The 27,904-nt window shown below is 44.3% G+C and overlaps 1 protein-coding gene across 2 annotated transcripts in view; it reads right to left on the bottom strand.

The window, feature by feature from the left end:
• Positions 1-1,403: 1,403 nt before the first annotated feature.
• Positions 1,404-27,904, bottom strand: part of Ack-like (activated Cdc42 kinase-like) — an 84,391-nt gene continuing 57,890 nt past the window's right edge. The window contains exons 11-17 of one of the 2 annotated variants that reach the window (XM_037433776.2): positions 27,456-27,564; positions 24,957-25,058; positions 24,338-24,546; positions 22,876-23,897; positions 21,356-21,517; positions 15,804-15,873; positions 1,404-4,769 (exon numbers count right to left, since the gene is read on the bottom strand). In XM_037433776.2, the coding sequence (XP_037289673.2) occupies positions 4,545-4,769; positions 15,804-15,873; positions 21,356-21,517; positions 22,876-23,897; positions 24,338-24,546; positions 24,957-25,058; positions 27,456-27,564 (1,899 nt within the window). In that variant the 3' untranslated portion in view covers positions 1,404-4,544. The remainder of the gene's footprint in view (positions 4,770-15,803; positions 15,874-21,355; positions 21,518-22,875; positions 23,898-24,337; positions 24,547-24,956; positions 25,059-27,455; positions 27,565-27,904) is intronic. The other variant, XM_075888784.1, reaches the window with a different exon arrangement.

Genomic DNA, 27,904 nt, shown 5'->3' with positions numbered 1-27,904 from the left:
CAGACTGATAGGAAAAGGAATGACAGAAGTCTTATTGTGCGCTGTTTCATTTAAATATGAACAGATACACCCAAGTTGGAGAGCATTAACCATGTGCAGTCGTTCGCAGATCTCTGCCACACCTCAATGCCAGATTTAGAAGTGGAAACTGACATGCTGTATTAACAAGGCAGCAAGGGGTAACCATCCCGAGACAAGATGAGCACAGATGCCTTAGACAATCAGGAGCAAGCAACAGAGTAGTTACGTGGTTTGGTTGGTATTGCATTCTTAAAAGAAATATACTTTCTTGGTTTCTTTTTTTGTTTTCCTGCGCACTAAAAAAGTACATTTTTTTTTCAAAAATGCAAGCAATAGCAGCTAGCGTTTCAATGAAGTGGTGCTATAAAAATGCCTGCACATGCATCCGAGGATGTCTCATGTGCTGCGCCACTTTCTGTCACAATTCCCACACGTTTCTTTGTATTGTGTAGTTGTATAAAGAAGCCCACCCAACTGATTTGTCCCATTGTTAATTCTCTCTTGGCTTTCATATGGTGGGCACTGCTTTGGTTGCCATGTGTTCACCAGGGGTGTATCCTCAGACAATTCCATTCCTAAGAGTGATGATTAAGAATAGTTTCTAGGAGTGATAATAAGCATAGATAATTCCTACGACTGATGATTAAGCATAGACAATTGGGCACAACTCAATTATCTGACGCTGAAATGTGCTGTCCAAATAGTGTACCCAGGCAGAATACTTCTCCTCTACTATCCCAAGACGATAATATAAAACAGACCTTGATGGTACACGTTGGTTCATGGCTAATTATCGGAGCAGTGGAGCTCTGGATATGAAGAAAAAGTAGATGTACCTCAAGCACTGACCTTCAAATTAGTGGTTCAAAACCTGACATAGTACAAACTATTAATGGTGCATGCCTTTTCCAAAGCTACACAACTCATTATTAGTATAGTGGGTAGAGCAGTTCAAGCAGTTTCACTAACGACTTGTGAAGTTTTAGCTTGAAACACTGGAACCTTAATTCAGTAACATTCATGATATAACAATGTTTTCTACTGCAAGCATTACTTTCACATCAAGGTTTCAGTGTACACATATGACTTATTTATATGCGTCTCATTTTACGGCATTGTACTTTCTTATCCTGGCAATGTTGGGGCAGTGCACCTTTCATTTGTCTACAAGAGCTTCCTAGTCAGTACTACTTTAGATGGGTCTTTATGCATATTTAAGCTAAACTTTATAACCATTAGGGTTTAGTGCATATGGAAATATGTATATAACCTGCTCACCTGAAGAACATTTTACCAATGCTGCACATATACTATGTAAAAAGGCTACAAGCTTAGCCTAAGAATACATACTGTTGAGCTGTACGTAGACACAAAAGCCTACATTCGTCAAACATTTTATTGACAGTATGCAATGCTGAGTAGAGATGTAGTACAGCTGCTGCATACAGAAAAAAAAGGCATTCAGATTATTCCAGACACTAATACTTTGCAAATCACACGAAAACCCTGTCTTGTCTCAAGGTTTTTAGTTATAAACTTGAAATAACACCAGTAGCTGAGCCATTTTGTTATCAAACAGGCCAATGCTCCTGTTGGTAACTTTAGTTAAATATATTAAACTCGTGCAATACAACAGGAGAATTTTTAATGTCAAGTGCTAAGTAAGACGAAAATAGAAAAATGCATTGCTATGAGGTTTCTAAAAGCCATATGAAAGAACGCTTTTACAACTGCAGACACCAGCTTTTCTGGCAATTTAAAAAGAGAAATACTTGCACATGGTTGTAAGGAAGGCATGTTTAACATACAGCTGCCAATATATTGCTTCAAACAAGACACAGGAATGCAGGTTTGGCTTGCTGCTGTTCCTGTGCAAAACGCCAGCATGTAAAAATATTAACTTGCACCTCTAGATCTTGGCTATGGGATACGTTGTCAAGACAGAGATTAGTACTGCCAATAATTCTATCAAAGCGGTAAAATTGCAGCTATTGCTGTGTTCATGACATTAGAGATAGGACCTACATGCAAACAGCCAAGCACAAAGACCACCTATAAGGCAATCACAATTAAAATCTTATGAAATGCAGCCTACCAAAGCAAAGCTGCTCACAAAACATACACGACAAACATATACAAACTTGCACAAGGCAAACCTAACACTCCAAAAAGCCTATTTATAAATATATTTACACCAAAAGGCCTTTTTCCTGGGCAGCAGTAACGAAGGAAATGCAGCTATTGCTCCAAGGAGGCTAGGTTAAAATCAGCATCAAAAGATCTAGCACTGCAAATGCTCAAGCTTCACCACTAAGAGCACAAAACAAACCTGCTTGTGACAAGAAAGTGGCTCATTCATATTGCATGCAGTACATTTTACAATGGTGCACAAATGTCGTATTTAACAGTGACTTAAATTGTACACTTACACTTTTACCAAGACCCTGCTGATGGGAGGACCATCTTGAAGAGGAACTTTAGATATGACAACCAATTAAATAACTATGACAAAAATGGCACATACTTTGCAAGAATTCTCAGGAGAACATGCGTTATCAGTAGACAACGTGGCTTACCTACCAATACTGACAACCAATGTTCCCATTTAATAGGTAGAAATGAATTAAACTGTGTATGCAAGGACATCTATGGCCGAAAATTTTTTATTGCCTAGCTAAGAACATGAACACAGACATCGCTAGGCTAAAAAACAAAGGGGGGGGGGGGGGGGGGGGCTTCTATGCGAGGCCCTGAGCTACATAAAAAAATGCTGAAGAGAGAGCTTACAGCACTGTCAACACAGCTTATACAAGCAGCACACAATAGGGTAGAAGAGAAAAAAATTGCTTCCCCACAAGTTTGTATGGCATTTATAGATGCAGAGGCCTAAACTTTGCACTCCTTGCACTTGCAGTCAAGCAAATATCACTGCAACAAAGCACAAAAAGAAAATGGCATTTGCTAGGTCTTCAAGTGCTTGTAAAAGCAACTGTGATAGGTATTTGAATTTTTATTTAGATAAGTAGAGACCAGTATAATGCAAGAGATGCTTGCAATATGATAAGCCAGAAATACCGGCCTATTCTGCAATGTAATTAAAAGCTTTCGAAAAGTTAATTCGAGTGCAAAAACTTGACACGATCACTCACACACGCACACACCCATGCGTTAAACACATGTGTTTGATGCATCGGTGTGTGCGTGTGCGAGTGATCGTGTCAAGTTTTCGCGCTCGAATTAACTTTTTGAAATGCTCTACCACCTAGCCCAACAACGAGTTCTTTTATAATTAAAAGCTATATGCAATGTGCTACTATGTTTTTCATAAAGCGAGCTCTCATGTTCAGCTAATGTAAGCATCTCTTTCAGATTGTCTCAATGCAAACACATGGCTGCAATTCCACAGTGGCTACACAATTGTTTATATAAATGAGTTCTTGGTTGGCCCTAGTTTCAGTAAAACCTTATGAGAGTCTCAGTGAGGCATAAACAAAGGGGCGGAGGCAGGGAGAGTTCCCAGAGGCACACTTTTCGCACCAATGTATAGCCTGCATTTGCAAATGTCCTGCGTGCACTGTACATTTTCAAGGGTAGGGCACATCAACGGCAGTACATCAGCATAAACCGTCAGGCCATAATGTGCCACCTTACTATGAGCACGTTCCTACCTAAGACCAGGATTTTTTTTTTTTTTTGGCAATACCCAGTATTAATACCCTAGGCACAACGTGAAAAAAGCAGTAGTTTAAGTTCTTTTGATTATGTTTCCATTTAAGCAACAACATGAGTGAAGCAGTAAGCATCACGAAACAACCATGACCACTGGCTTTACTTAAACCCTAAAGACTTTCGACATGTACCATTGAAAGGCACAAGGCACCAACGGTCTAAGATGGCTCGACAGATGTAGGGTAAAACTTTTTCAATAAAGGGCTTTGATGAGAAAGCTGGCAGCTGCTCGGACTTGACAATCGTAAAAGAGCAGCAGCACACTTAACTGCTTACTATAGGAACACTGTGGCAAGCTGCACTCAAAGTGTCTTTTCTGTCCCTGCCTCTTCACTTCATGCTGTTCTCTATTGAGCTGTGTGGGTAATCAGAGCACTGCCATATGCCACCCATCTTGACAGCCCACTAGCCTTTATGTGTGATACTGATCATATAAATGGCCAGGTGATTCAGTGTCAGACGACAAGTCCCTTCTAGGGCTCTTGCAAACACGTACTTCTAGCTGCATTAACAAATTTAATTAGCTGCACCTCTTTTCTTCACTCTACTTAAATAGAGCTATGCAATAATATTAAATGTCAATATGATATTGTTCGAGAACTCAGCCTTGTGCAGCATAATTAGTCTTCTGACACAGTCAATCCCACAGAAGCAGTTATTCTGTGTACGGTAGTGAACAACAATGGAGTGTGCCAGGCTGATGATAGTCATCATTTCAGGTTACCGGTTCGTGCAGTACAGCTACACGCTCCTTTTCCAACAATTGGCACCCCAAGCAAAATCTTTGTCAGGTATTAGACTTCAGTGGTGTCATCCATTGCCTGTGTGGCTCTGAGGAAATTGGTGGCATGCAAAACATTCCATCCACTCTGCTCCAGGGCGTGTGAGCATGCTTCAGCTGGAAATGCCAATCCATGCCGCTGCTGTAGCTGCTGTTGAAGCCGCAGCCACTTGATTCCTTTGTGAACATCCCAGTCCACTTCGTTTAGGGCCACAAGGCACTCCTCAGCTCCAACACACTGCGAGTGAGAAACACTCAACTGAAAACAAAGTGGAACTACACCGTCATTATCCACAAGCTAAATTGAACAATGGATACTAGACAATGATATCGTAAGATGAAAGAGAAACTAATATTTCAATTCAAGGACATTTCAAGCAATGACATTCCCTTTTTCAAAAAATTCCCTGGCATTGCAGTTTCTTCAAACAAAATATTTTGCATAGATTCATGCAATAACTGCAATGATAACTGTTCAGTCATCACTATTATTAAATCAATAATCGTTGCAGTCTTACATCCCAAAAGCATGATACGATTATGAGGGACATTGTAGCGAAGGGCTTCCGATTATTGGAAGTTCTTGAACGTGCACCTACATCTAAGCACATGGGCCTCTAGTATTTCACTTTCATCGATAGGTGGCCACCGCGGCAGGGATCCCGTGACCTTTGGACCAGTAGTTGAGCATAAGTATGAAATGGGGATAGATTAAGTATGATTGAAGTCAACGAAGCAAGTGATATCACCGCAATGCAGACAAAAAACAGTAACGAAGCAAGTGATATCAGCGCAATGCAGACGAAAAACAATGTTTTAGATGGCTCACTCTTCTACACGAATATTGTGCAGTTCAATCGAGGCTGCCTAATGCGGTGACTCAGTAATATTCCAAAAATTCCAGGTTTAACTACCACACATGTTACACAAATTGAAAGCATATATGCAGACAATGCACGTGAAACCAACACAATGATCCACTTTCATGAAGGTCTGAAACAAGAAAAAGTGCCAACTAGTGCAAACAAACCTTTATATGTTTGGACTGGTTGGAGTCTTATGTTTCGAACCTACCCTGCTGCTCAGACGGAACTCCGTCAAGCTCCTGACTTCATTATGTTCGCAAAATCACTAAAACTATATATTCCAGATTATCTACCTATCAAACATTTTATATATATATATATATATATATATATATATATATATATATATATATATATATATATTGTGAGCGCGACAGGCAAATGACTTTATTCTCTTTGATAACATCATCACCTGTACATCTTCTTCATCTGTAAATATCATCACCAGCGTGATTTAGCTCAAGCCTGGCTGAATAAACCGGTTCCTCACAATATTATATATATATATATATATATATATATATATATATATATATATATATATATATATATATATATATATATATATATATATATATATATATATATTTATTTATTTATTTGCAGTACTGTCGACTCCAATGTTGGAGTCATTAGAGAGGGCACATTGCAGGTAGTATACATTCATGAAGAACAAACAATAACATTCCAACTGACATACGGGATTCCTTACATTATTGGATAAAAAAAAAAAGATACAAGGAATAATGAATTATCCGCATAATTAAAAACAGGAAGATAATCACACCAAAATGTGTTATACAATGTTATAAGAATATGTAGATATGTAGCGCATCTTTATTATCGGCACAACTATCATCACCAGCAAGCGCATCCGGCAAACCATTTCACATTTTAACAACAAACGTTTCTAACAAACAACGCTTGAAGCGTTGTTTCTATCGAACAACGCCTGAAGCGTTGTTCGATAGCGTTTGTTCGAAACGCTGTGGTAGCGTTTGTTCGAAACGCTGTGAAAACGGCGATAGCACAGGCCGGCGCAGCCAGGCCGAAAAAACAAAACACAAATAAACAAACCCAATGCATGGTTCGCAGCATTACCCCCCCCTCTAAGAGTGCATCGACCCGATGCTAACATAAGGGACAGTCCACACAAATTAAAAGTTAGTCATCGTCCGTAGAAAGGTTTTAAGCGAACCACATGGACGACTTCGGGCCGCGTGCGTCGTCGTGATGTACGGGAGTTCCCATCGGGGATCACTTCGTACGTTAGTTCGCCAACACGTCGTAGAATCTGGTAGGGTCCGAAATAGCGTCGTAGAAGTTTCTCACTGAGTCCACGTCGTCGAATGGGAGTCCAAACCCACACACGATCTCCAGGATGGTACTCGGCGTCTCGGCGTCGGAGATTGTAGCGTCCGGCATCCACCAGTTGCTGGTCCGTTATACGAGCTCGAGCGAGCTGGCGGGCCTCCTCCGCACGTTGGAAGTATCCTTGGACGTCGGCGTTGAGGTCGTCGTCTTCCACGTGCGGAAGCATGGCGTCGAGCATTGTAGCCGGCCGTCTTCCGTAGACGAGCTCGAACGGTGTCATATGCGTGGTTTCTTGAATAGCCGTGTTGTACGCAAACGTGACGTACGGGAGGACTTCGTCCCACGTCTTATGTTCAATGTCGACGTACATAGACAGCATATCCACGATTGTCTTATTGAGCCGTTCCGTTAGTCCATTCGTTTGGGGGTGGTACGCCGTCGTTCTTCGGTGATCTGTGTTGCTGTAGCATAAGATTCCTTGCATGAGCTCCGCAGTGAAGGTCGTTCCGCGGTCCGTGATTAGGACCTCAGGGGCTCCATGTCGCAGCACATGTGCGGGGTACATGAACCCTAAGCCATTGCCAAGCCGACAAGCACGCCCAACTCGTGTCAGACGCCGACAGCAAGGCCTTCAGCCAGAGTTTGGACTGCTCCCGGATAAAAAGAGAAAAGAAGACGTAAAAACCACGATGATCAACGCAGGCACCATGACCAGCGCTACCAACCCTCCCGTCGTTCTGCAACAACCTTGTGAGCCCCCATCATTCCGAGGATCTCCTGGTGAAGACCCGGAAGAGTGGCTGGAGAAGCTGGAGCGCATCCGCATCTTTAACAGGTGGGATGACGAAGAAACGTTTCGTCATGTCTTCTTCTATTTGGAGGATGCAGCTCGAACGTGGTTTGAGAACCATGAAGGCTCCCTAACCGACTGGACTGTCTTTAAGAGCGAATTCCTCAAAACATTCGCTACGGTTGCACGGAAAGAACGAGCCGCCCTTTTGTTGGAGACGCGAATGCAACACCCTAACAAAGGTGTTTTACTGTTCGCTGAGGAGATGAAGATGCTGTCCCGGAGAGCTGACCCCGAAATGGCAGAAGAGAAGAAGGTGCGCTTTCTGATGCGGGGAGTTAAACAAGAGCTCTTCGCTGGACTCCTCCGCAACCCCCCTAAGACCGTCGCTGAGTTCGTCACCGAGGCTTCGATGATTGAGAGGACCTTGGATATGCGTTCGCGGCAATACGATAGACCACTCAACACCCTTTCGGTGAACCTGGTAAACGCCCCTGGATTGGCGACGGAAGACTTGCAGGAGAACATCCGCGCCGTCGTTCGCGAGGAACTGAGGAAATAGTTCCCAGCAACGCCGCAGCCCCAAGTCGCCTCCCTCCCTGACGTCGTCCGCGAGGAGGTTCAGCAAGCGCTGGGGAATTCCACGCCGTCGGAAGCATCTTGCGAACCACAAGCGATGACCTACTCCGCTGCTGCTCGTCGACCCCGACCCGTCCCAACCCGTTATCAAGAGGCCTCGCCGTACCGCCGCCCAATGGCGCCCGCACGACCCCCTGTAACCCGTAACCAGGCGCCCAGGAAGACCGAGGTGTGGCGAACGCCAGATAATCGTCCGCTGTGCTACCACTGCGGAGAGGCCGACCACGTCTACCGCCGCTGCCCGTACAAGAGGCTGGGTTTGCGTGGGTCCTCCGTCGACGCACCCCGCCCGGGAGCCGGCCAGCGCCCATTTGAGATCGAAGAATACCTGTCGAACACCAGCCGTGGACCATCCCGTTTCAACCGTTCGCCGTCGCCCTACCCGTACCAATATCCCCCAACCGTCGCAGCCATGCTGACTTCACCTGTGGAAGGTCCCCCAGCCCACGAGGGGGAAACTAAAAGCAGCAACTTCTGGAGGTGAAGTTGCACAACGACGAGAAAATGAAAACCCTCCAATGACGCAAGACCGTGACTCACGACATGCCCTCATCCCGACGACCCGACGACACCCTGACGAGACCCCCGAAAACGACGACAGCTACGCTGCGCGACGCGTACCCGAAATGACGAAGCCTGCCGCTGAGAAGACGACGGTGACGACGCATAGTGCCCGACCATCAACACGTGCAAGCCGCGATACGACGCCCCGACGCACCCGAAATTCGAGAAAAGCGGCATCCGACGTCCAGTTGTCCATCGACGGCCTTGACGTAGTCGCCCTCATCGACACGGGAGCCGACTACTTGGTCATGAGCGGGTCATTCGCGTCCAAGCTAAAGAAAGTTACGACCAGATGGGACGGTCCGCACATACGCACAGCAGGAGGCCACCTCGTGACCCCAAGTGGAATGTGCACATCGCGCGTCACCATAGACGGCACTACGTACCCTTCGGAGTTCGTCATTTTGCCTAACTGCTCCCGCGTCGTAATTCTCAGAACGGACTTTTTGACGGACAATGGCGCAATAATTGATCTGCAGACCAGGTCGATAACGTTTTCTTCCGATCACTCCACGACGCCGCAGCCGAACCTCGGACACCGTGCTGCTGTAAGGATCGCCGACGATCACGTCACCCTGCTACCCCGCACCTCCACCAGATGTCACGCAGCAAAGGACGACGCAGTTGTCTATGAGGAAAACAAGTTTATTGGAGCGAACCTGTGCTCCCCTAACAACTGAAAAAATACACAGGCAGCGAAGCAGCGGCCAGCAAAATGACGGGCACGCTAGTGAGCGTCGGCGATCGAATGACGCGGCATCGGCTGTGCGGGAATTTATATCCCTCGGCGCGAGGGTTTCTCGAATAGTCGAATTGTATCGAGAACGCCGTGATAGCGTTTGTTAGAAACGCTGTTCGTTCGAACAGCGTTTCTAACAAACAACGCTTGAAGCATTGTTTCTATCGAACAACGCTTCAGGCGTTGTTCGATAGAAACAACGCTTCAAGCGTTGTTTGTTAGAAACGCTGTGGTAGCGTTTGTTCGAAACGCTGTGAAAACGGCGATAGCACAGGCCGGCGCAGCCAGGCCGAAAAAACAAAACACAAATAAACAAACCCAATGCATGGTTCGCGGCAATATGTATATATATACAACCTTTTTATATTACAAGCCGGCTAAATATCATTAAGCATCTGTTTTTATACATTATATTTTAATTAGGCTCGTGCAAATATTGGAATGCTTTGAATATTTGAACAAATTGTAGGGTATTCGAATTTGCTTTGATTCAAATTTGAATTATTGAAAATTTCAAAGTCTTCGCAACGAACGAATAGATGTATATTAGTTTGCATGTAACGGCCTGTAAAGGTGGTTTCACTGCAGTGTAGGGGCGCTAAACAGTGAAAGCACTTATTAAAAAAAATATTTGCTTTGCCGCGAAGCCCCCTTTCAAATTTTAAGGGGCCCCACAACACCTATTGAGCATGGTCAGAAAACGCTGCCGATCGGTAGTCTAGGCTACGGAGAACACGCGAACCAAATATTACATTGCAGCATGTAGCCTACAATTTACAACAAATTCTCAAAGTCAAAGTCAGCTAAAAATTTTTCTTCTCTCCGCATCTCTCGGCAAATGGTGGCACTGCAGGCTCAAAAATCACTCATCAAAGCCATAGGCCGATTTGAGCATGGCACACTTGGTTGTTGCTTGGGCCTCCACGGGAGGCTGCCACTTGTCTACGTGCATGTACGAAATTGCGTTGAAAGGCCACGTATTTGAAGAAAAAAAAATGAGACAGAAAATGTTCTCAGGGTCACAAGGCACGCACGCGTGATGTATTTTTTTTTCTTCGTGCCATCCTTAACTGCTTAGCTTCTTCCAGCTCTTTCCTCAGAACGAGAACAGAAAATGCAATTGCAGTGTGCGAGAAATCTTTGCAACTCCGCTCATACTGGGCAGATTCAAAAATTTAGCGGCGGTGAATTCGTGAAGCAATAAGCTTCTTTAGTGAATCCATTCCATGGCTACTTGAAAAAGTGTTTCGGGGCCCCTTAAAATGAACATATTGTCCACAAATTAACTCATTATTTTAGTAAGCTTAAAAGATTGTTATGATGGCTGATATGCTCTATTGTACAGTAGACTCCCTTTAAGACGAACTCCAAGGGACCTCGATCATTTGTCTTGTCAAAAGTTCATCTTATCAGAAGTACTCATAAAGAAACAAATGGTAACATGCCAAGTACACCTAAGTATATTGCTTGAAAACACTCAATGAATTATTGGGGAGGAAAAGAACAAGAAAAAGCATTTATTTGATAAACACTATGCTTTCAAATAGAATATTTAGACTGATCTAGTGAGTACTCGATTTCACAATTTAATAATAAATATGCTCATGAATAAATTGCTACCACATTTTAACAATAAAACTGTAGCACGACCCTTTCTTCACTTACTGACTAGGGGTGAAGGAGATACCACCTTTATGCGTCGACCTTTCTTTTCCACTTATATTGCTTTCTTAATCCATGCTACAATTAGCTTTCGATATGCTTTAAGTTTTGATGCCAGAAGTCCTCTCTCTTTTTATTGTTTCGCTTTCTCGGTTAGCCATCAAGACTGCCTTAATGTTAGTTGCACAGAATCTTTGTCTTTGTTGGTCACTGTAAAAGTCTGTCTCAACAGAAGAGTTGTGTTACGCGGTTCATCTTAAGATTTTTGAGTCTATGGGAACCCAAACAAACACTCTCGTGTTGTTCATCTTAAGCAAGAATTCATCTCAACAGAGTTTGTCTCGAAAGGAGTTCACGCTATTACAAATTTTAGAATGTTATGTTTCGTACAAGTTAACACTCGCATCCTATCGAAACTCAAATCCCACAACTACTCACAATTGGTTCAACTTCTTCTAACGAAAAAAAGACGCATTTGCATAGAGATCCTATTGCAATCAAAAATAGATTGATTGATTTGTGGGGTTTAACGTCCCAAAACCACCCTTTGATTATGAGAGACGCCGTAGTGGAGGGCTCCGGAAATTTAGACCACCTGGGGTTCTTTAACGTGCACCCAAATCTGAGCACACGGGCCTCCTTCATTTCCGCCTCCATCGGAAATGCAGCCGCTGCAGCCGGGATACGAACCCGCGACCTGCGGCTCAGCAGCCGGGTACCTTAGCCACTAGACCACCGCGGCGGGGCACCTTTTCGAAAACTCAGCTGAACTGCACGACTACAGAGAAGGAAGCCTTGGCAGTCTTAATGGCCGTACGCTATTTTAGACCTTACCTGGATGGCAGGAGCTTCAAGCTCTTTACGGATCACCAAGCCATAACGTATATCCTTAACCTCGCCGAGCCTCGAGGAAAAAATTGCTAGGTGGGTGAGTGAACTCCAGCAGTTTACTTTCATGGTCCACCACAGGCCTGGAGAACACCTCAAGGACGCAGATGCGCTTTCAAGACTTGCGGTGATTCCTGATCATAAAAATGTCAACGCAACGTTGTTGTGGGAGGGAACTGAAAAAGTTAAGTTCCATAACGGAAAGTTCACAGTCCCAGAAACAATGGTGCCTTGAATTTTGGAGCTCTATCACGACTCCCCGCACTCAGGTGGACATGACGGCTTTTGGAGGACATATCACAAGATTCGTCAGCGTTTCCAGTGAAAACACATGAGAGAGGACGTTCAACGGTATGCTCAGTCTTGTCATCAATGTCAAGTTCACAAAGCCAAGTACCTTCAGAGAACAGACGAGATGGTTTTGCCTCAACATTCCGACGTACCATTTGAAGTCATTCATCTGGATTTTGCAGAGCTCAAGAAGAAGGCTACAGGAGTAAGAAGAACGCAGTCTTTCCTAGTGGCAATAGACCAGTGCACAAGAATAGTGGCTGCACGGCCGGGAAGGGAAGACGCAAATAGTGTGATCGCTCTTTTGAGTCGAGAGATGTTCAAGAATACGAAAATAGTAATATCAGACAATGGGCCAGCGTTTCTCAGTCAGCGTTTGCAAGATTGGGCGAAGGAACGAGGAGTTGTATTGTGACGCTGCGCTCCGTAACATCCTGCAGGAATTGGCATGGCTGAAAGAATCATTCGGGATTTGAAGCAGTTCATCTCAATGTATGCAGGTTTTCAGGGTGGATGAAAGTGCTGCTTGAAGTCAGCTGTCGCTCATCACAATCGGTCGCACACTGCGAGCATCGGCTGTAGCCCATATTTTGCAGCTTTCGGAGAGGTACCAGTGCTTCCTGCTGATCAAGAACTTTGCATTGCAGACCGCCTTCAATTGTGCGAAAAACGAAAAACTTCGGAAGCCTACCAGCGATACCGGGAAAGTATGAAGAGAAACTTTGACCGTCGCCACAACACGCGGATACCTCAGATACAACTGAACAATCTGGTGCTTGTCAGGAAAGGCCTGCCCGGCACAAAGCAGGTGTACATGGGACCTTATCGCGTGGTGCAGATCGCAGTGCAACATAGCGTTCTCAAAAGGGTCGGTTACACCAACGATGATGGTGTACTGGAGTTTGCGACCATTGGAAATGTTTTCATGTATCAACTCAGGAGGGATGAGTCTTCAAAGAGGGGGAGTGTACGTGGACGTTCGACAGGGTTGGAGGGAGACGAGGAGGAAGAAGAGGTTAGAAATAAAGAAGATGGCTGACACCCCAGCCTAGTACTGTGTATTATTACATTTATTTATTCAAAATACCTTACAGACTTAACAGGGCATTGTGTAAGGGGAGCATAAAAGGAATAGATACACGAATTGGTATAATTTCCAAACAAACAATAACATAAACTAATTGTCAATTATTATACAAGTCCTAACAGGAATTACAATTCCTGTTAGGACCTGTTAAATTGTGTACTAGCAACAGCATTTTTATGCTGTTACTAGTACACTATTTAAGGTAAAGTTACTGTGCTTTGCAATAAAACTGGGCTGATATTTTTTATTTTATTGTATGTTCTGTTTGCGACATATCCCAATATTCTCTTTTTTTTATTGTTTTATGTTTCTAGATTTAAGTATGTTCTTGTAAATTAGTTTTGTGGGCAAAATAAATATTTATCACTGAAGTCAGCGCGTAGCAAATAAAAGTGTTGTCGAGTTAACACGAGCACCGACAGTATATTTTTACATCTTAGCCCAGGTATATTTTTAGCAAATGCAGGTGCTAGCAACTTCAATCGCACATCGCACACTAGGACGACAGGCTATCGGTTTCAAAAAGCAATCCCGCTTAGCCAAAAGCGAGTGCAGTGATATAAAGTGTTGTTACAGAGACGCACCAAAACATAAGTATCAGATACTTGAACCGCCTCAGTGTGGTTCAGAAAGTTTAGATGTATTAACGTACTCATACCAATACAAGCAGCCAATAACGCGGCGGACCGGCATTTTACTTTTACGGCGGACAGGCATTTTAGCCGAATGCGGTGAACAGGCATTTTACTGTGAGCCGCAGCGCCATCGCTACGTGTCATGAAACAGTGGATCGCCTTTCACGCCGTGCTCACGTCACCTCTCCATCTTGCCGCCATATACATGGGTGTCGATACGATTGCAAGGCAAATGGATGCCTAGACGGGAAGCACGCTGTACTGCAACAATAAACTGGTGGTTGATTCCCCACACAATGCGTAAAGAAATTCAATATTTCAAGCGGTCCAGTAGGAGTTATTATGGAAATGGCGTATGATGTTTTGAAACTTTTGCCGGACAATGAGTTGACAATTTTCTAGGGCCTCCCAGTGTATTTGTGTAGCGCAAAAAGGTCCAGGGCTCACGTGCCTACCAAGCGTTCCCGGGAACCCTCCGCTGAACTGGAGAATGTTAAGGCTGCATGGACACTGTGTATATGCAATGAAGGTGAGCGTATTGGCCGCCTTTTTTCCGTTGCATGCTAGTAATACAGACGCTCGATGAGTGAAACACTCGCCGTTTTCTTATATGCAGGCACTGAGGTGGCCAACAGTATAGATATGACATGCCAAACAGATGGAAATACACACAGTTCCTCACAGCTTTGAAAATTCAAAGCACACATCCGTTACTTGGAATAGAGACTTGAGTGCTATCCATTTAAGCTTGCTAGGGTGACAGCGCAAGGGACGATGCACCAAAAAACTCTACAAGACTGATGCAAAGTGTAAAAGTGTGAAAAGCTAATTTTTTATAACAATGCGTCATGATCGCGAAAAGATTAATTTTTTGCGCCACAAGCTGGCACCGCTAACACGGGACACAGTCGGTCAATTTTCACATTTCAGGAGGCATGTAAGGATTTCGCCTTAATAGTAAGAAAAATAAGGAGAGACAAAGAAAACAGCATGAGTAGGCTACAGAGCAAAGTAAAGGGCTGGGAAACTACCTATATTGCATGACCGACCGAACTTTGAATGCGTTGCAGCACCGTAGTGATAAAATCAATGCAGAAAAAAACAGAAAAACCATACAAATCCATATGAACTATTGCTTGAGCCTCAACGCTTACTGAATTCAAAGTACTGATTTCTTCAAATAGGCTGTTGGTTCGATACATACGAGGCTATTTTAGTATATATATCTTCATATAGAAACACCGAGTGTATATGTAGCCTGAAATATTGGATATGCACTGTCAACAGTTGCAACCACTATCTAGATGGTCCACAAATTTTCACTAGATGCTTCAGGAAGGAAAGAAGCATGCTTTTATAGCAGTAGCATATCTTACAGTGGAAGCAGGATGCGTTGGTTGCTATCGAATTTCTAGCTTCAAGGCCACATTTGACGCTTAATTTCATTGTATCAGAGCTTCCCTGAATTTCCTTCAAACATCACTCCGAAAATATAATCAACCTTCACAAGTACATTTAATCACGTTTCACAGTTGCAGCACGTACTATACATTTGCAGCGCCAGGACCACTCTAATGACCGCGCCGGGCGAGGGCACTCCTAGCTGTTGCTCCTGTCCCTATATCAAACTTTTGCCGAAGCTTCATAAGCAGTAAAAGTATTGAAGGACTCTGCTACAAGTTCGAGGTATGATAACATGTCCAGTGCCCAAAGTAAAGCTATGCTATGCATAGCCATTTTGACAAAAACGTGAACTCAAACAGAACGAGGACCCAGGCATGCGGTGAGTATACGTACCTCTTTTGCAAGAACCTTTTGCATGATTCGAACCTCATCAGAATCCACTCCTCGTGCAGGGCCTTGAGTCCTGTCAAAGAAAGCAATGGGGGAAAAAAAGGAAAAAAATTACACACCATCTCGCGCTAAAGGGAACGATGTGTAGATGCGAAGCAGCGGGCGCTCAGATTACACTGGTGGCGATGGTGACGCTGGCCCCCATCGTGGCGTTGAGCAGGAGAGAAACCTGGCAAGGGGCGAAGCAGGCAGTGATAGAAAGAGAAATAAACGTTTATTTAGAAAACAATGTTCCGAGCGAGGCCCGCCGTGACCCTAAGGTGGGAGGGTTCCCTAGTCCAAGAACCCTCTGGCTTCGACTGCCCTCTTGGCCCTGGCAACGAGTTGTCGCTGGTCTTCCAAGTCCTCGAGGACGAGCTTGGCCTCCCACGTTTCCATTAGGTGGGCGTCATTTATTCTTGGGGCTTGGTCCCGCTCCAGTTGCACGTCGTGGTTCGCATGGCACTGGCATTCCAGGAGCAAGTCTGCCAAGGTATCTGGTACGCTGCCGAGCGGGCACATGTAGCCATGTGTCGTAGGGTAGAGACGGTGCATTAATATGCCATGTATGTAAAAGTTGCTTTGTAGGCGTCTGAAAATCACGCTCTCTTTTCTGGTTAGTCTTGGATGGTGTGCAGGGTACACCCATCGCTCCATTTTGTAGTGTTGAAGTAGCAACGAGTAGGTGTTTTCTACTAACTCCATCTCTGCAGCAACGAATTGGGTATCCTTTGGTCCCAGGGCAGCACGGCTGACATGCTCATGGGCAGCAGCGTAGGCCGCTTAATTTCCCTGTAGACCCTCGTGTCCAGGAACCCAGATTACGCAGGTATATGGAAGTGCAGAGCTTCGCCATTGCAGGATGTTAATTGCTTTGGCTGAGATGCGGCCCTTCACATAAATCCGCCAAGCTGCTTGCGAGTCAATGAAAATCACCGCGGCCTCTTTACATGTGGTGGTGGCGAGAGCGATTGCCGCTTTTTCCGCTGCGTCTGAGTTGCATGCCTTGACTGTGGCCGACGCTAACTCTCGGCGTTGCGAGTCGACGGCGCTGATAGGATACGCCTTTCTACGGGGGTACTTGGCCGCGTCGGTATAGCGGGCGTTCGGGTCTTGCCAGAACTTTCGTTGAAAAGCTTCTGCTCTAGCCTTTCGTCTACCTTTGTGGAATGTGCATGCATGTTGCGTGAGATTAGCGCGATTGACAGGGACTCTCGAACGTCCACCGGGATGCGCATTTTACGGTCTGCATAGACCGGTGTTTTCTACTGGAACATGCCAATCGCTCTTAATTGGCAGTGAGAGACAGAAGACTCCGATTGGACACAGAGACCTGCAATCCACTTTTAGTTAATGCACACGCAAATTTTCATTGTTCAACAACGCACAGAAAAAATCTTCCACAGGCACTGCCTTGGAGGTCATGATCCAGTTCTTATATATACGAGGTGGCCAATGAATGGTTGTGCAGCATGAGCAGTCGTCCTTTTTTTTTTTCCAACCAAAAAACTCGCTAGCAGACGCTGCCCGAGTCCGCATTGTGGGGCGAGAGAGGGGGAGAAGCATAGGAGGGGAAGAGAGGAAGAGGGAACATGCATGCGCGATGGGTGTGTAAATGCATAAAAGAGAGAGAGAGAGAAAGAAAACGGGAAACATAAGTAAATTGCAAAGAGGCTAACTACAGCACACCATCTCAGTCTTCTGATGCTAACTACAGCACACTATCTCAGTCTGCTGATTTGTTGTCCCATGACGACAGATGGCGTAGCCACCTGTTTCGCCACATTGAGGTCTTTCATTGGTAGAAAAAAAAAATTATTTCCAGATGTCCTGCATGGCACACTTTATTATTATTTTTCGGTAACACCCCGAGTTGAGGTGCAGCTAGTCACCCTGTTTGAGAATGTGCTAACCAAAGCACTTGAAAACTGAAGCAGCCGTGCACTTCACATGGGCAATAAGGGTTTCTGGAGCCAGCTCTGCATGCCGTCCCATCATTGCCCCCAATACGAGTGATGGCCCACAGATCACAAAATGCTACCACAATGATACACTATAACAACATGAACATAAACATTCTGCAACTCCTAATATTGCCATTCCCAAAACAGCTGTGGCTAATTTTCCACGTGTTATTGATACAACAGCGCACATTCCGATGCAACAGTGCACGTGAATTCAATTGGTCCGTGGGGCAGCAGTGAAAGATGGGATAGTCGGTGTTGCATAATGAAAGGAAAATAACAGCGATAAAACAACGAGGACAGAGAAGGAATGATGTTGTGAGCGGCAACAGTGAACAACATAGGGCCTGTTGGTATTGCAAAACGAAAGAAAAAACAGTGCTTAAAAAGATCGGGAGACGTAAAGAATGACACACTACGCACATGTGTCATTTACATGTTCTCGTCATTTAGGCGTCGTTTTTCCTGAAATCGCAAAATTAACGTTGCGATATGTTTGAGCCATTTGCAATTGGTTGAAAGCCTTGAACCACCCACTCTTAATGTAAGTTGCATATTGTGGCACATGCGATTCTATGCTCGTACCCACGTATTATCAAGTCTTGCTACATGACCTCTCACCTCACATGGTGCCTGTACTAGGTGAAATTCATACTAGCTTGAAGATTTTGTTTCTTTTTTGTCATTGTGGGTGATAGCTACAAAATGCATTGGCAGCCACAAACAACAGTGCAATCAAAAATAGCAGTAGTGGTGAGCTCATAACAGCTCACACTTTAGCAAATGCGAGCAGATGAATAGATGCCATATAATGTTGAGTAAGGGCTACCCCCCCCCCCTTCTTTAGACTACATAATTGAGAAGAGATTTGATTGATGCGTGGGGTTTAACATCCCAAAACCACCATATGGTTATGAGAGACGCCGTAGTGGAGGGCTCCGGAAATTTCGACCACTTGGGGTTTCTTAACGTGCACTCAAATCTGAGCAAACGGGCCTACAACATTTCCGCCTCCATCAGAAATGCAGCCATAATTGAGAAGAGAATCATTCATGATCCAGCACAAATCTCCTTTTCAAGGTGCCTATAATGTTTCCAGCAAAAGTGCCCCTTGAGCATCTTTAGTGCTATTATTTTCACAGCCATTTATTTATGACCAATGAAGATATTTGCTTACACACCTAGCGAGTGACCACGTTTGGCAATATTATCACGACATTGTTGCCAGATCAGTTGTCTTTGGTACGCAGACAGCCTAACGCCTCGCAAAAGTACCTCCAAAAAAGCGATCGTGCATTCTTTGCTCAGCTCCACAAGAAACAAAGGCGACATGATCAGAATTCGACCACAGGAAGTGTGAAAGCACCTCCGACAATGATGGCAAGAAAGACAGATCACTTTACTTTTGCTCATTTCTGAAACACAATACAGGCATCATTTTCTAACCTTAAAGATCTCAGAGCCTATGCTTTTCATTGCAGGAATCTGAAAAACACCATTGGTGTGCTGAGCTCTCACGAGTACTATCAAGCTAAAAAAAGAGGGGTGAATCAACAAAATTCAGCAGAGCTATCATTGAGTGCAGGGGTGAAACAGGGTACATGGGGTTAGGGAGAAGTCCTGGGAGCAGGCAAAAGTGCTTTTTGTAGCAGGCTTGGAGTAGCCAGAAAGATGTTTTGGAGCAGGCTTGGAGCAGGCTTGGAGCAGCCAGAAGGACCTTTTAAAGCAGGTTTAGAGCAGTGAGAACATCCAGAGCACATGTAGCCCCATTAGAGAACACTTGTGAAGCAACATTTCTTTAATGTTGCATTTTTCAAACACTCAACCAAATTGTGCAATAACCTCACTATTGCGATAGAAATTATCAGGGCACTTCCAACGAGTTCTCGCCATTGCCGTCATGCCCCACGTAAATTCCAAACTGATAACATACCCGGCGCATTGTATGTTTATCCGTGAGTAAAAGCGCATAAGCGGGGGCAACGAATGCGGTTCGTGCAGAGATGAAACGATCCGGCTTATCTCCGCCGCTCAGAGGACACGTGCTTCAACCAACAACTATGAACTTCGCTTCTAAGGACGTAGTCACAATCGCTGGCACACATGCTAGCTCGGCAGCCATCAGCAGGCGACTTGCATACACTTCTACGTTCTGCACTGACATCGCGAAGAGATTGTCCAAAAAGTGCGGCTCTCGTTGAAGTGGCTGTATTCTCCTACACCGACATTTTGTACAGTTACGCGAGATTACCCCGCCACGGTGGTCTAGTGGCTAAGGCACTGGGCTGCTGACCCGCAAGTCAGCAGCGATCGAATCCCGGCTGCAGCGGCTGCATTTTCAATGGAGGCGAAAGTGCTGTAGGCCCGTGTGCTCAGATTTGGGTGCACGTTGAAGAACCCCAGGTGGTTGAAATTACCGGAACCCTACGGCGTCTCTCATAATCGTATGGTGGTTGTGGGACGTTACACCCCACATATTATTATCATTAGTTACACGAGATCGGATCCAAAAAATTGGCTGCCAGCCTCACTTTGTATAACATTACAACTTGCACCTATCACATTCATTGCTTCACCCTCGCAGTCCAACTGCGACTTTTTTAGTTAAGTCTTCTTTTTTTTTACATGAATGCACGAAGGTACCCCCAGTCAATAAGCGCGAAGCACAGCGGCCATATGAACGAGAATATGCGCATATGCTCGATGATTAGTCATTTGCACCAGTCTTTTCTTTCTTGGTTGTTCTGCAAATTAAACACCACTCCCTTTCTTTTGAGCCCTGTTACAGCCATTTTATTTTGCGGACGCTGCCAGGGTATTATGAAAATCAGTTTCACTGGAGTGGCGAAGCAATGAATGCAATATCAACAAATTGTAAGGCTCTTAGGCAACTCCTTTAGATTTGATATGGTACAAATCTACAAATCGCTGGTGCAAGAATACAGCTGTGCTAGGGAGAGAGGCTCTTCTTGCAGTCTCTTCGCGTTAAGAGCGCAGCACACGAAATGGTTCACGAGCTATTCGCGCTGATGCCTGCTGTGATCGCGCGTGCATAGCAATCACAACCACGCCGTCGGGATCAAACAAGGAGGTTTAGAGGTTCGAAATTCATGGCTGCTCCTGGAGCCATCACAGCCTTTACAAAACTGAAACTATAACCGTTTCGATAAAACCAATATACAATGTTTAAGCCACGTTTCCAGGCACGGAGCTTGATGGTTTTCGCATTCTGTGGCTAAAGTCTGGTGCTGCAGCGCATTACGGCGCTAATAGGCGAGTTTGACACAGCAGGGGTGGTTTTTCGCAGGATGGCGCACGTAAGCAAGTTTGATACAAAATTGCACAATGGCACACCTGTTCGACCCCTGTAAGTGTAATCATTACATGATGAATCAATAATATCTTTAAATATTAAATATCATCAAAGATTCATGTATGGGCTAAAGAAAATCCCACTGCTAACTTTCTTTCTCTGAAGTGCTGCCCTTGCACAAGTTTACTTAGTATATGAAGTGGGTGCTCCATGGTGACACACAAATTTTCAAATCCAACCTTTTTGCATTGGGCCTGTCCATGGCGAACTCGAGGAGATCTTCACAACTGACATGGTCACTGTTCTTGTAGATGGTTGGTAGCGATGGAGCATCAGTTGCGAGATGGTCTAAGCTGTCAATCCCTTCCTGGATCTGGTTCTCAAATGACTCATCGGGGTTACTGAAAAGAAAGAAATACCTAAATGTGTCCTATAGTATTATGTAGTACAGCATGTTATGAACACCAGTTAATTATGTAAAGAGAAGCAATGACTTTCTTTTTTTTTCACCTACTAATTTGCATAGAAATGTTCTGCTTGATATTCCCTGTTGAGTGGGAAGGCTGCCCTTCAGAACTTCTCAAAATTCTCGATAGATTTAGATTAAACTTGCTCAGTTTGTGTATATTTTTATGTCGATTTCAAGTGTGCAATTATTTTTTTTTATACACATCTAGTTTCTAAAATATTAAACATTTCACATACCTTTTGGGAGAAATATACTGCCTAAACTGGACCAACGCCTCCTCTAGAAAGATGCCTGCAATTTGAGCGGAAAAGCTGGTTCCCGGCCCTCTCCTGTTCTCTCCTCTTCTGGTGCCCAAACAGAGTCGGCATCAAGCACTCCCTGCGACAGTTGTTTTAAACCTTGCAGCCTCAGAGATTAAATCCATGTCTACTGCCGTCTCAGAGGCAACACGGTCGTGTCTTTGTGAAGGCGTCACTTCCGAGTCGAGCGAAAGTAGTAGTGTTGGCTCCGAGCACTCCGTGCAGAGAAGGCACTGAACTACGAGGAACATCCCATTCCCATGAGAAAGCGTGCGATGTCGCAGGCACATTTCTAGAGGAGGTGTTGATTGGACGGTCCACAAAGTATATCATAATTAGTGAGAAAGAACATACAGTGATGCCAAGGAATGTACATTATTAGTAGTAATTGTAATGGAAATGTGAAGAAAAAAAGGTGGACGAAAAGATAACTTGCCAGCCCCTGGCAAGTTATCTTTTCGCGCACTTTTCTATTTTGACATTTACATTACAGTTACTACTACCAATAACGTCCTCTACACATTCCTTGTTATCACTGTATGTTTTTCTTATTATTATTGTGTCTTACAGACAAAAACGAAAAAATGAGCCCTTAAGTTTACATTTCTTTCCACCAAAGTATATCAGCATAGGACAATATTCTGCAATGTAAAATGTATGCAGTAAAATAAGAATTGATGTTTAAGCAGAACTTGAACCAAAGTTTGAAACATTTGAAAGTGATTCCACATCGAGCTAGGTGCTCCCTAATGTTTAACATATAACTTTTGTTCAAATTTATTCAGAACATCCATTTGTGGTTAGAACACCTACTTCGTAATTCTAGGAGGTTAGAAAAAATCTTTGAAAGGGGCGCATGAAATGTTTCATATTCTAAATAATATGAAATATTTCAAACCAGCACATAAATATGCCAAAACTAAGCAAGTTTTAACAAAGAATTGAAGCAGTAAGGGCAAATATTTCTGCTTTTTTGCAGGCAAGGACAGACCTGGATGTTCGCACTGGCTTTGTTGGGGGACAGCGTGGCTCAGCTATGCTTTTCTTTGCTTCAACAGCTGCTATCCGTTCATTTACAGAGGCCTGCCTCGCTGGTGCAGGAGGCGACTCGCTACTGGAGTCCTTACACGCAGTCTCTGCGGCCACGCTGCCGGGAAGCAAGAGTAGCGGGTGCTTCCTTTGGTGATGTTTGAGCACTTGTGCAGGCTTTGTGCGGTCTCTCGGCGGCAAAGGCAGAGGATTCGCTTCGGCCTCTGCCTGCTGCTGCAAGGGTGGTGGCGGTGGAGCTCCAAGCCCATTTCTCGGTGCACTGCCTGAGATGACCGCATTGGCAGCCAAGCGTGCAAGCGCAGCCGTGTGTGGAGTGGTGGGCCTGCAACTGCTGGGGATGCCGTGACGATTGCCTCTGACGCGAGGCTGAATTTGGATGCCACTCCTAATTCGTCTCAGTGGGTTGACGTCGGCTCCTGCATCCAGGGGTTCAATGCCCGTCACAGGTGCGGGCGTCAGTGTCGGCTCGACCACCACTAGTTTTTCTGGCCCTTTGTCAACGAGACTATTGTATGCTTCTTTGGCCTCCTCAGTGAGGGAGTCCTGTATGTCGGGAATGGCCTCTGCTTCCTCTGAGAAAGTGCGCCTTCCCAATTTAGGGCTTGACTTGAACTTGAAAGAAAACTTTCGTTTGTTTGGTGAACTGGGGGTGCGTGGGCTGTCCTGGGTGGCATCAGACTCCGAACGACCATCCATCTCCTGCATACTCTGTGCAGCAGCTTCCTTGGCTATTGCAATAGCCGTTTCAAGCGTCTGTTCCTCAGCAGCCGAAATGGGTTTGACTGTTGCAAGCTGCTTCTTCTTGAAAGTGCCGCCCGCAGAGGAAGGTTTGGGTGTCTCCTTTGGAGGCTCACTTTTAGCAAAGCAGTCATCTTTGGGCACTTTGTCCAAGTCAAAGTTGAGTTGAGTTGTCTCAAGAGCTCGAAACACTTCGTCCATCAAAGAGGGGCCCAAGTCCAGAGTCTGCAAGAGTAAGTTAATTATAGACATGCCCTATTTACTGCCTGAAAGTACATATCATGCATCCTGCTAGCAATATGTAGTGCAGCACTAACATAGCAAATTTAACTGAGGTATTCATAGAAAGCCAAGTAACGCTCAACAAGCAAAATATCAAATTTTGTTTCATAAGTAAGATTAATAAGAAACCCTGGAGTTCAAACACACAGGGCCCACAGCGATGGCTCAACCAGCAATTATTAGAAAATGTAACTCAATAAATTTAACAAATTATGGCCACTCAAAAGGCTCGAAAAGTAAAGCTCTTGAATATAAATATACAAGCAACATGAATATGCAAGCAGAGCAATCGATTTAGTATACGCTGTTTAGTTACTGCATACAAAATACAACTTTTTTTTCTTTTTAGGCAAGCAACTTTAAAACCACTAAAAAACACTTACTTCAAACTTCGGACTCTCAGTAGCATCCATTTGTTCCTCATCACTTATTTCATGATATTCATGATCAGGTTTCTGGCCATCTTTTCCCGACATGCTCTTTACATCAAGTGGATTAGAAAGTTTCAAATCCAGGGGCTTGGCACAGATTTCTTTTTCAAGGATGTACTCCTTCGCCAGATCCTTCTCACTACTGGTATCTGACCAAGTTTCTGCAAAGCATACATGTTGACAAATCTTTTGTCTAGGGTTTGAATGCACATGAGAACATTTGAAAGGACAAAAAAAAGGAACAACTATAAAAGAAAAGGCTGTGATGCCATTTTTCTGCTAGATTCATGTACTTCATTAAAATTGATGATATAGGTACAATCTCTCATAAAATGAAAAAAAAAAGCTTTTGGGGGAAATGCTTTTACTTTGTAGACCAAAAGAATTGTGTAAGTCGACAAATTCCAGGTTTATGAATTTGTTTTTAGGCTTTCATAAACAAGCCAACAACTTAAAAAGCCGGAGTATCGTTGAACGAAACTAGGTTCACTGAAATTTACAAAAACAAGAAAGCCGCGCTCAAGAAGTAACTTATCTTAAAGCCTTTCAGACAAAAAACACATTGACGCACCCAATGCAGGACCGCTTTTGCCATCAACAGTCGAGCTCGAACCGTTTAGGAGAGGTGTCATATCTGAAGAGTCTGAGGAGTCCTTATCTTCTTGAGGCTTATCTGCAAATGCCATAGAAGATTGTAGAGGTGTCTTGTTTCCTGTGTCTCTAAAGGAAAGCAGCAGTGGGTTCATTTTGTAAACTTCTTTTAAGGATGCCTATGTCAAACAATGAATGACGGATAATTTTTTATTTAACTCTACAGTCATTAATTTCACAGTTGTCAATTGGTTAATAGAAAAGAAAATTAAAGTCATAGTTTCATCTCTAAGCACTACTACAAGTTGACCTGGTTGGGATAACTTATTCTTTATGATTTTTTAACATGAAAGCACAGAGATGCACAAGCACTTTTTTTTGTGCAGCTCTCCTTTCTTCCTCTGTTACTGCGAGTAAAAATCGTAGCGAAAATTCATTTTTGAATTTCATAGAAATATCTCTGCCCGTGGATGCCAGAAAGACATCACAAATTTTAAAGTGTCCCCCTCCCCCTTTTTTATTTTGTACATGTTGGCTCAACAGAATTTCCTCACACTTGGCATGTCAAGTCTCTAGCCCTCTTTATAGACAACGTACTTAAAATTTACTTAATGAATATTTTTAGGTCAGGACAGAGGCTGTTAAAGCCTGTGATGTCACAACAAGTAGGCGCAAAAACTTCAAGGTCGTGTCACCACCTGTGCTTCCTTCTTGTATGTTTTCTTGGTTACCAGATGTTGTCTCACAGCTAGAGTGATTGTTTTGGTGTTGTGAAAGGGTTGTAGTATACCAATAAAAGAAACCTTGTCATTTTAAAGTTCAAATCTGCAAATTAAAATAGGCAACATGCATCAACTTCTACTTCACATGTGACACTAAGCTTAATTATAATAAGTGGGCTTTCACATGCCAAAACTATGATATACTATAGCTACTAGCCACGCCTAGTGAAGGGCACCAATAATTTCAACCAGCTGGTGTTCTTTAACATTCGACGAAATTTAAGCACATAGGCCTCTAGCATTTCGCCACCATCGAAATGTGATGCCTGCAGCCGTGATATAAGCCGTGTCCTTTTGATCAGGCACTAAGCTCGACAATAGCTCTAGTCTGATGCAACTATAGGAGTACGAGGTATTTCTTCCTCAAAGGCAGATGCATGCAAGCCTGCACTAATGGGCACACAGCACCAGAGACTGTTGCTGCAAGCCTGACGACTAGTGACGTTGCCTACAGAGAACACTGCCAAGTGCACGAGCAGGAATAATTCTTTGGTTGGCAGAGGTGATCGGCTGACATGCTTTGATCATCCGGTAAGGGCCACCACGGACTTCTCAAATAGCAGCATATACCAACATGCCTTCCTTGTTACTATGCAAGGTAACCAAAAGATATTACACTAAGAGGGCCACCACTGGCCTGTCACCAATTTATCTAGGTAGTGTTCGCAGAGGATGGCTTTGAGAGAAACTGGAGACGAGCGTAGCACGACAAACACACTTTATACCCTGAATGAACAAAACCAATACACAGAATTCGCAATCACTCAGTAATTCAATAACACTCAATAACAATCAACATACACGATCAAATACAAACTGACTGTAGCTCAGTCCCATATTATTATTAGTCCTAAACGCTAGCCCTAAGCCAATATGGTGTCAACAACAGAATGTTCTTACAGCTTGTCACGTTGCAATTCATTGCCCCTTGCTGTATCGACGCTTTGTCGAGTCCTGCGTCTTTGATGGGCTGCTCCACTTTTTACGGTTGCCGTCGGTTGATCCCACCGCACGAACCACTCTTCCTCATTGCCAGTGTCCTGATCCTCCTCTCAATCTTCGGCCTCGCCAGGCTTAGCTCATCATGGACTTCCCTGCTAACGTGTCTACTCTGCTGACTGGTGTGGGCGGCTATTGTCCTGGCGCAATGTGGGATTGCTGCACCTCTACCAGGAACTGCTGGGCAAGGGTGCGGCAAGTCCAGGATGCCTCACTCGAGACCTCCGAGGTCGACGTCCACTTCCCCGGCCCTTTTCACGCCGATATCCTTCAGGACCAGGCGGTTATGCTGCTCCCGTCACCATAGCGACACTTGTTTCCCACATCTTTGTAGCTAGGAGCCCCAACGCAGAGTGCCAGCTCACCCTCTCGGATTTTTCATCATGGCTCGGGTCATGTGCCACGAGCCCTTTTCCGACCAATCTCCTGCTTCGTCATGGCTTGTGCCACGAGCCCTTTTCCGACCAATCTCCTGCTTCGACATGGCTTGTACACGTTTCCTCGGGTGACCTTTTTTCGTCTAGTGCGATGTTGCCGTGATTCCTCGTTCGGCACGAGCCTTGTGCCTCTTACTCATGACATGGCCCCACAAAGCCATGCTTACACCTGATGCTCAGCAAGAAATGTGCAAAGATGCAGAATAGGCTGACACACAATGCATCTTTAGCATGCACGAATAGAAAAATAGGTCCACTCACAGGGATTCACTACTTGCTTCGGAAGCTGTCCATACTTATCGCCGAGAAAACCTACATCTCCAAAAAATGCTCCATCAAGGCCTATGTGACCGGTATGCTTCAAGTCACCCTACAGGTAGAAAAAAAATTGTTTCAAAAGAAGAGTTGTTACATGAAATGAATTTCGTTGACCCGAGAAAAGAACAAAAACTTAAGCCCAAGAACTCGCTTACACACGAAAGCATATTGATGAAAACGGTAATGACTATCACTAGTCTTACATTGAAACTAAATTTTGCATTTTGTCAATATACAGGCAGCCACGGCAATCAAGACTTTCACAGGTCTGTATCAAACTAAAGACCTGTGGAGCCACAAAAGAAACCAAGAATGTAAAGAACGCAACTACTACAACTCACCCATACAGCGGTTATTGAAAGGTCACAAACAATTCTCTATTGATAACATCT

This window comes from Rhipicephalus microplus, chromosome 3 (assembly GCF_043290135.1).
Source record: "Rhipicephalus microplus isolate Deutch F79 chromosome 3, USDA_Rmic, whole genome shotgun sequence".
Lineage (NCBI taxonomy): Eukaryota > Metazoa > Arthropoda > Arachnida > Ixodida > Ixodidae > Rhipicephalus > Rhipicephalus microplus.
Note: the sequence above shows the minus strand (reverse complement) of the source record. Positions and strands in the feature narration are given on the sequence as shown.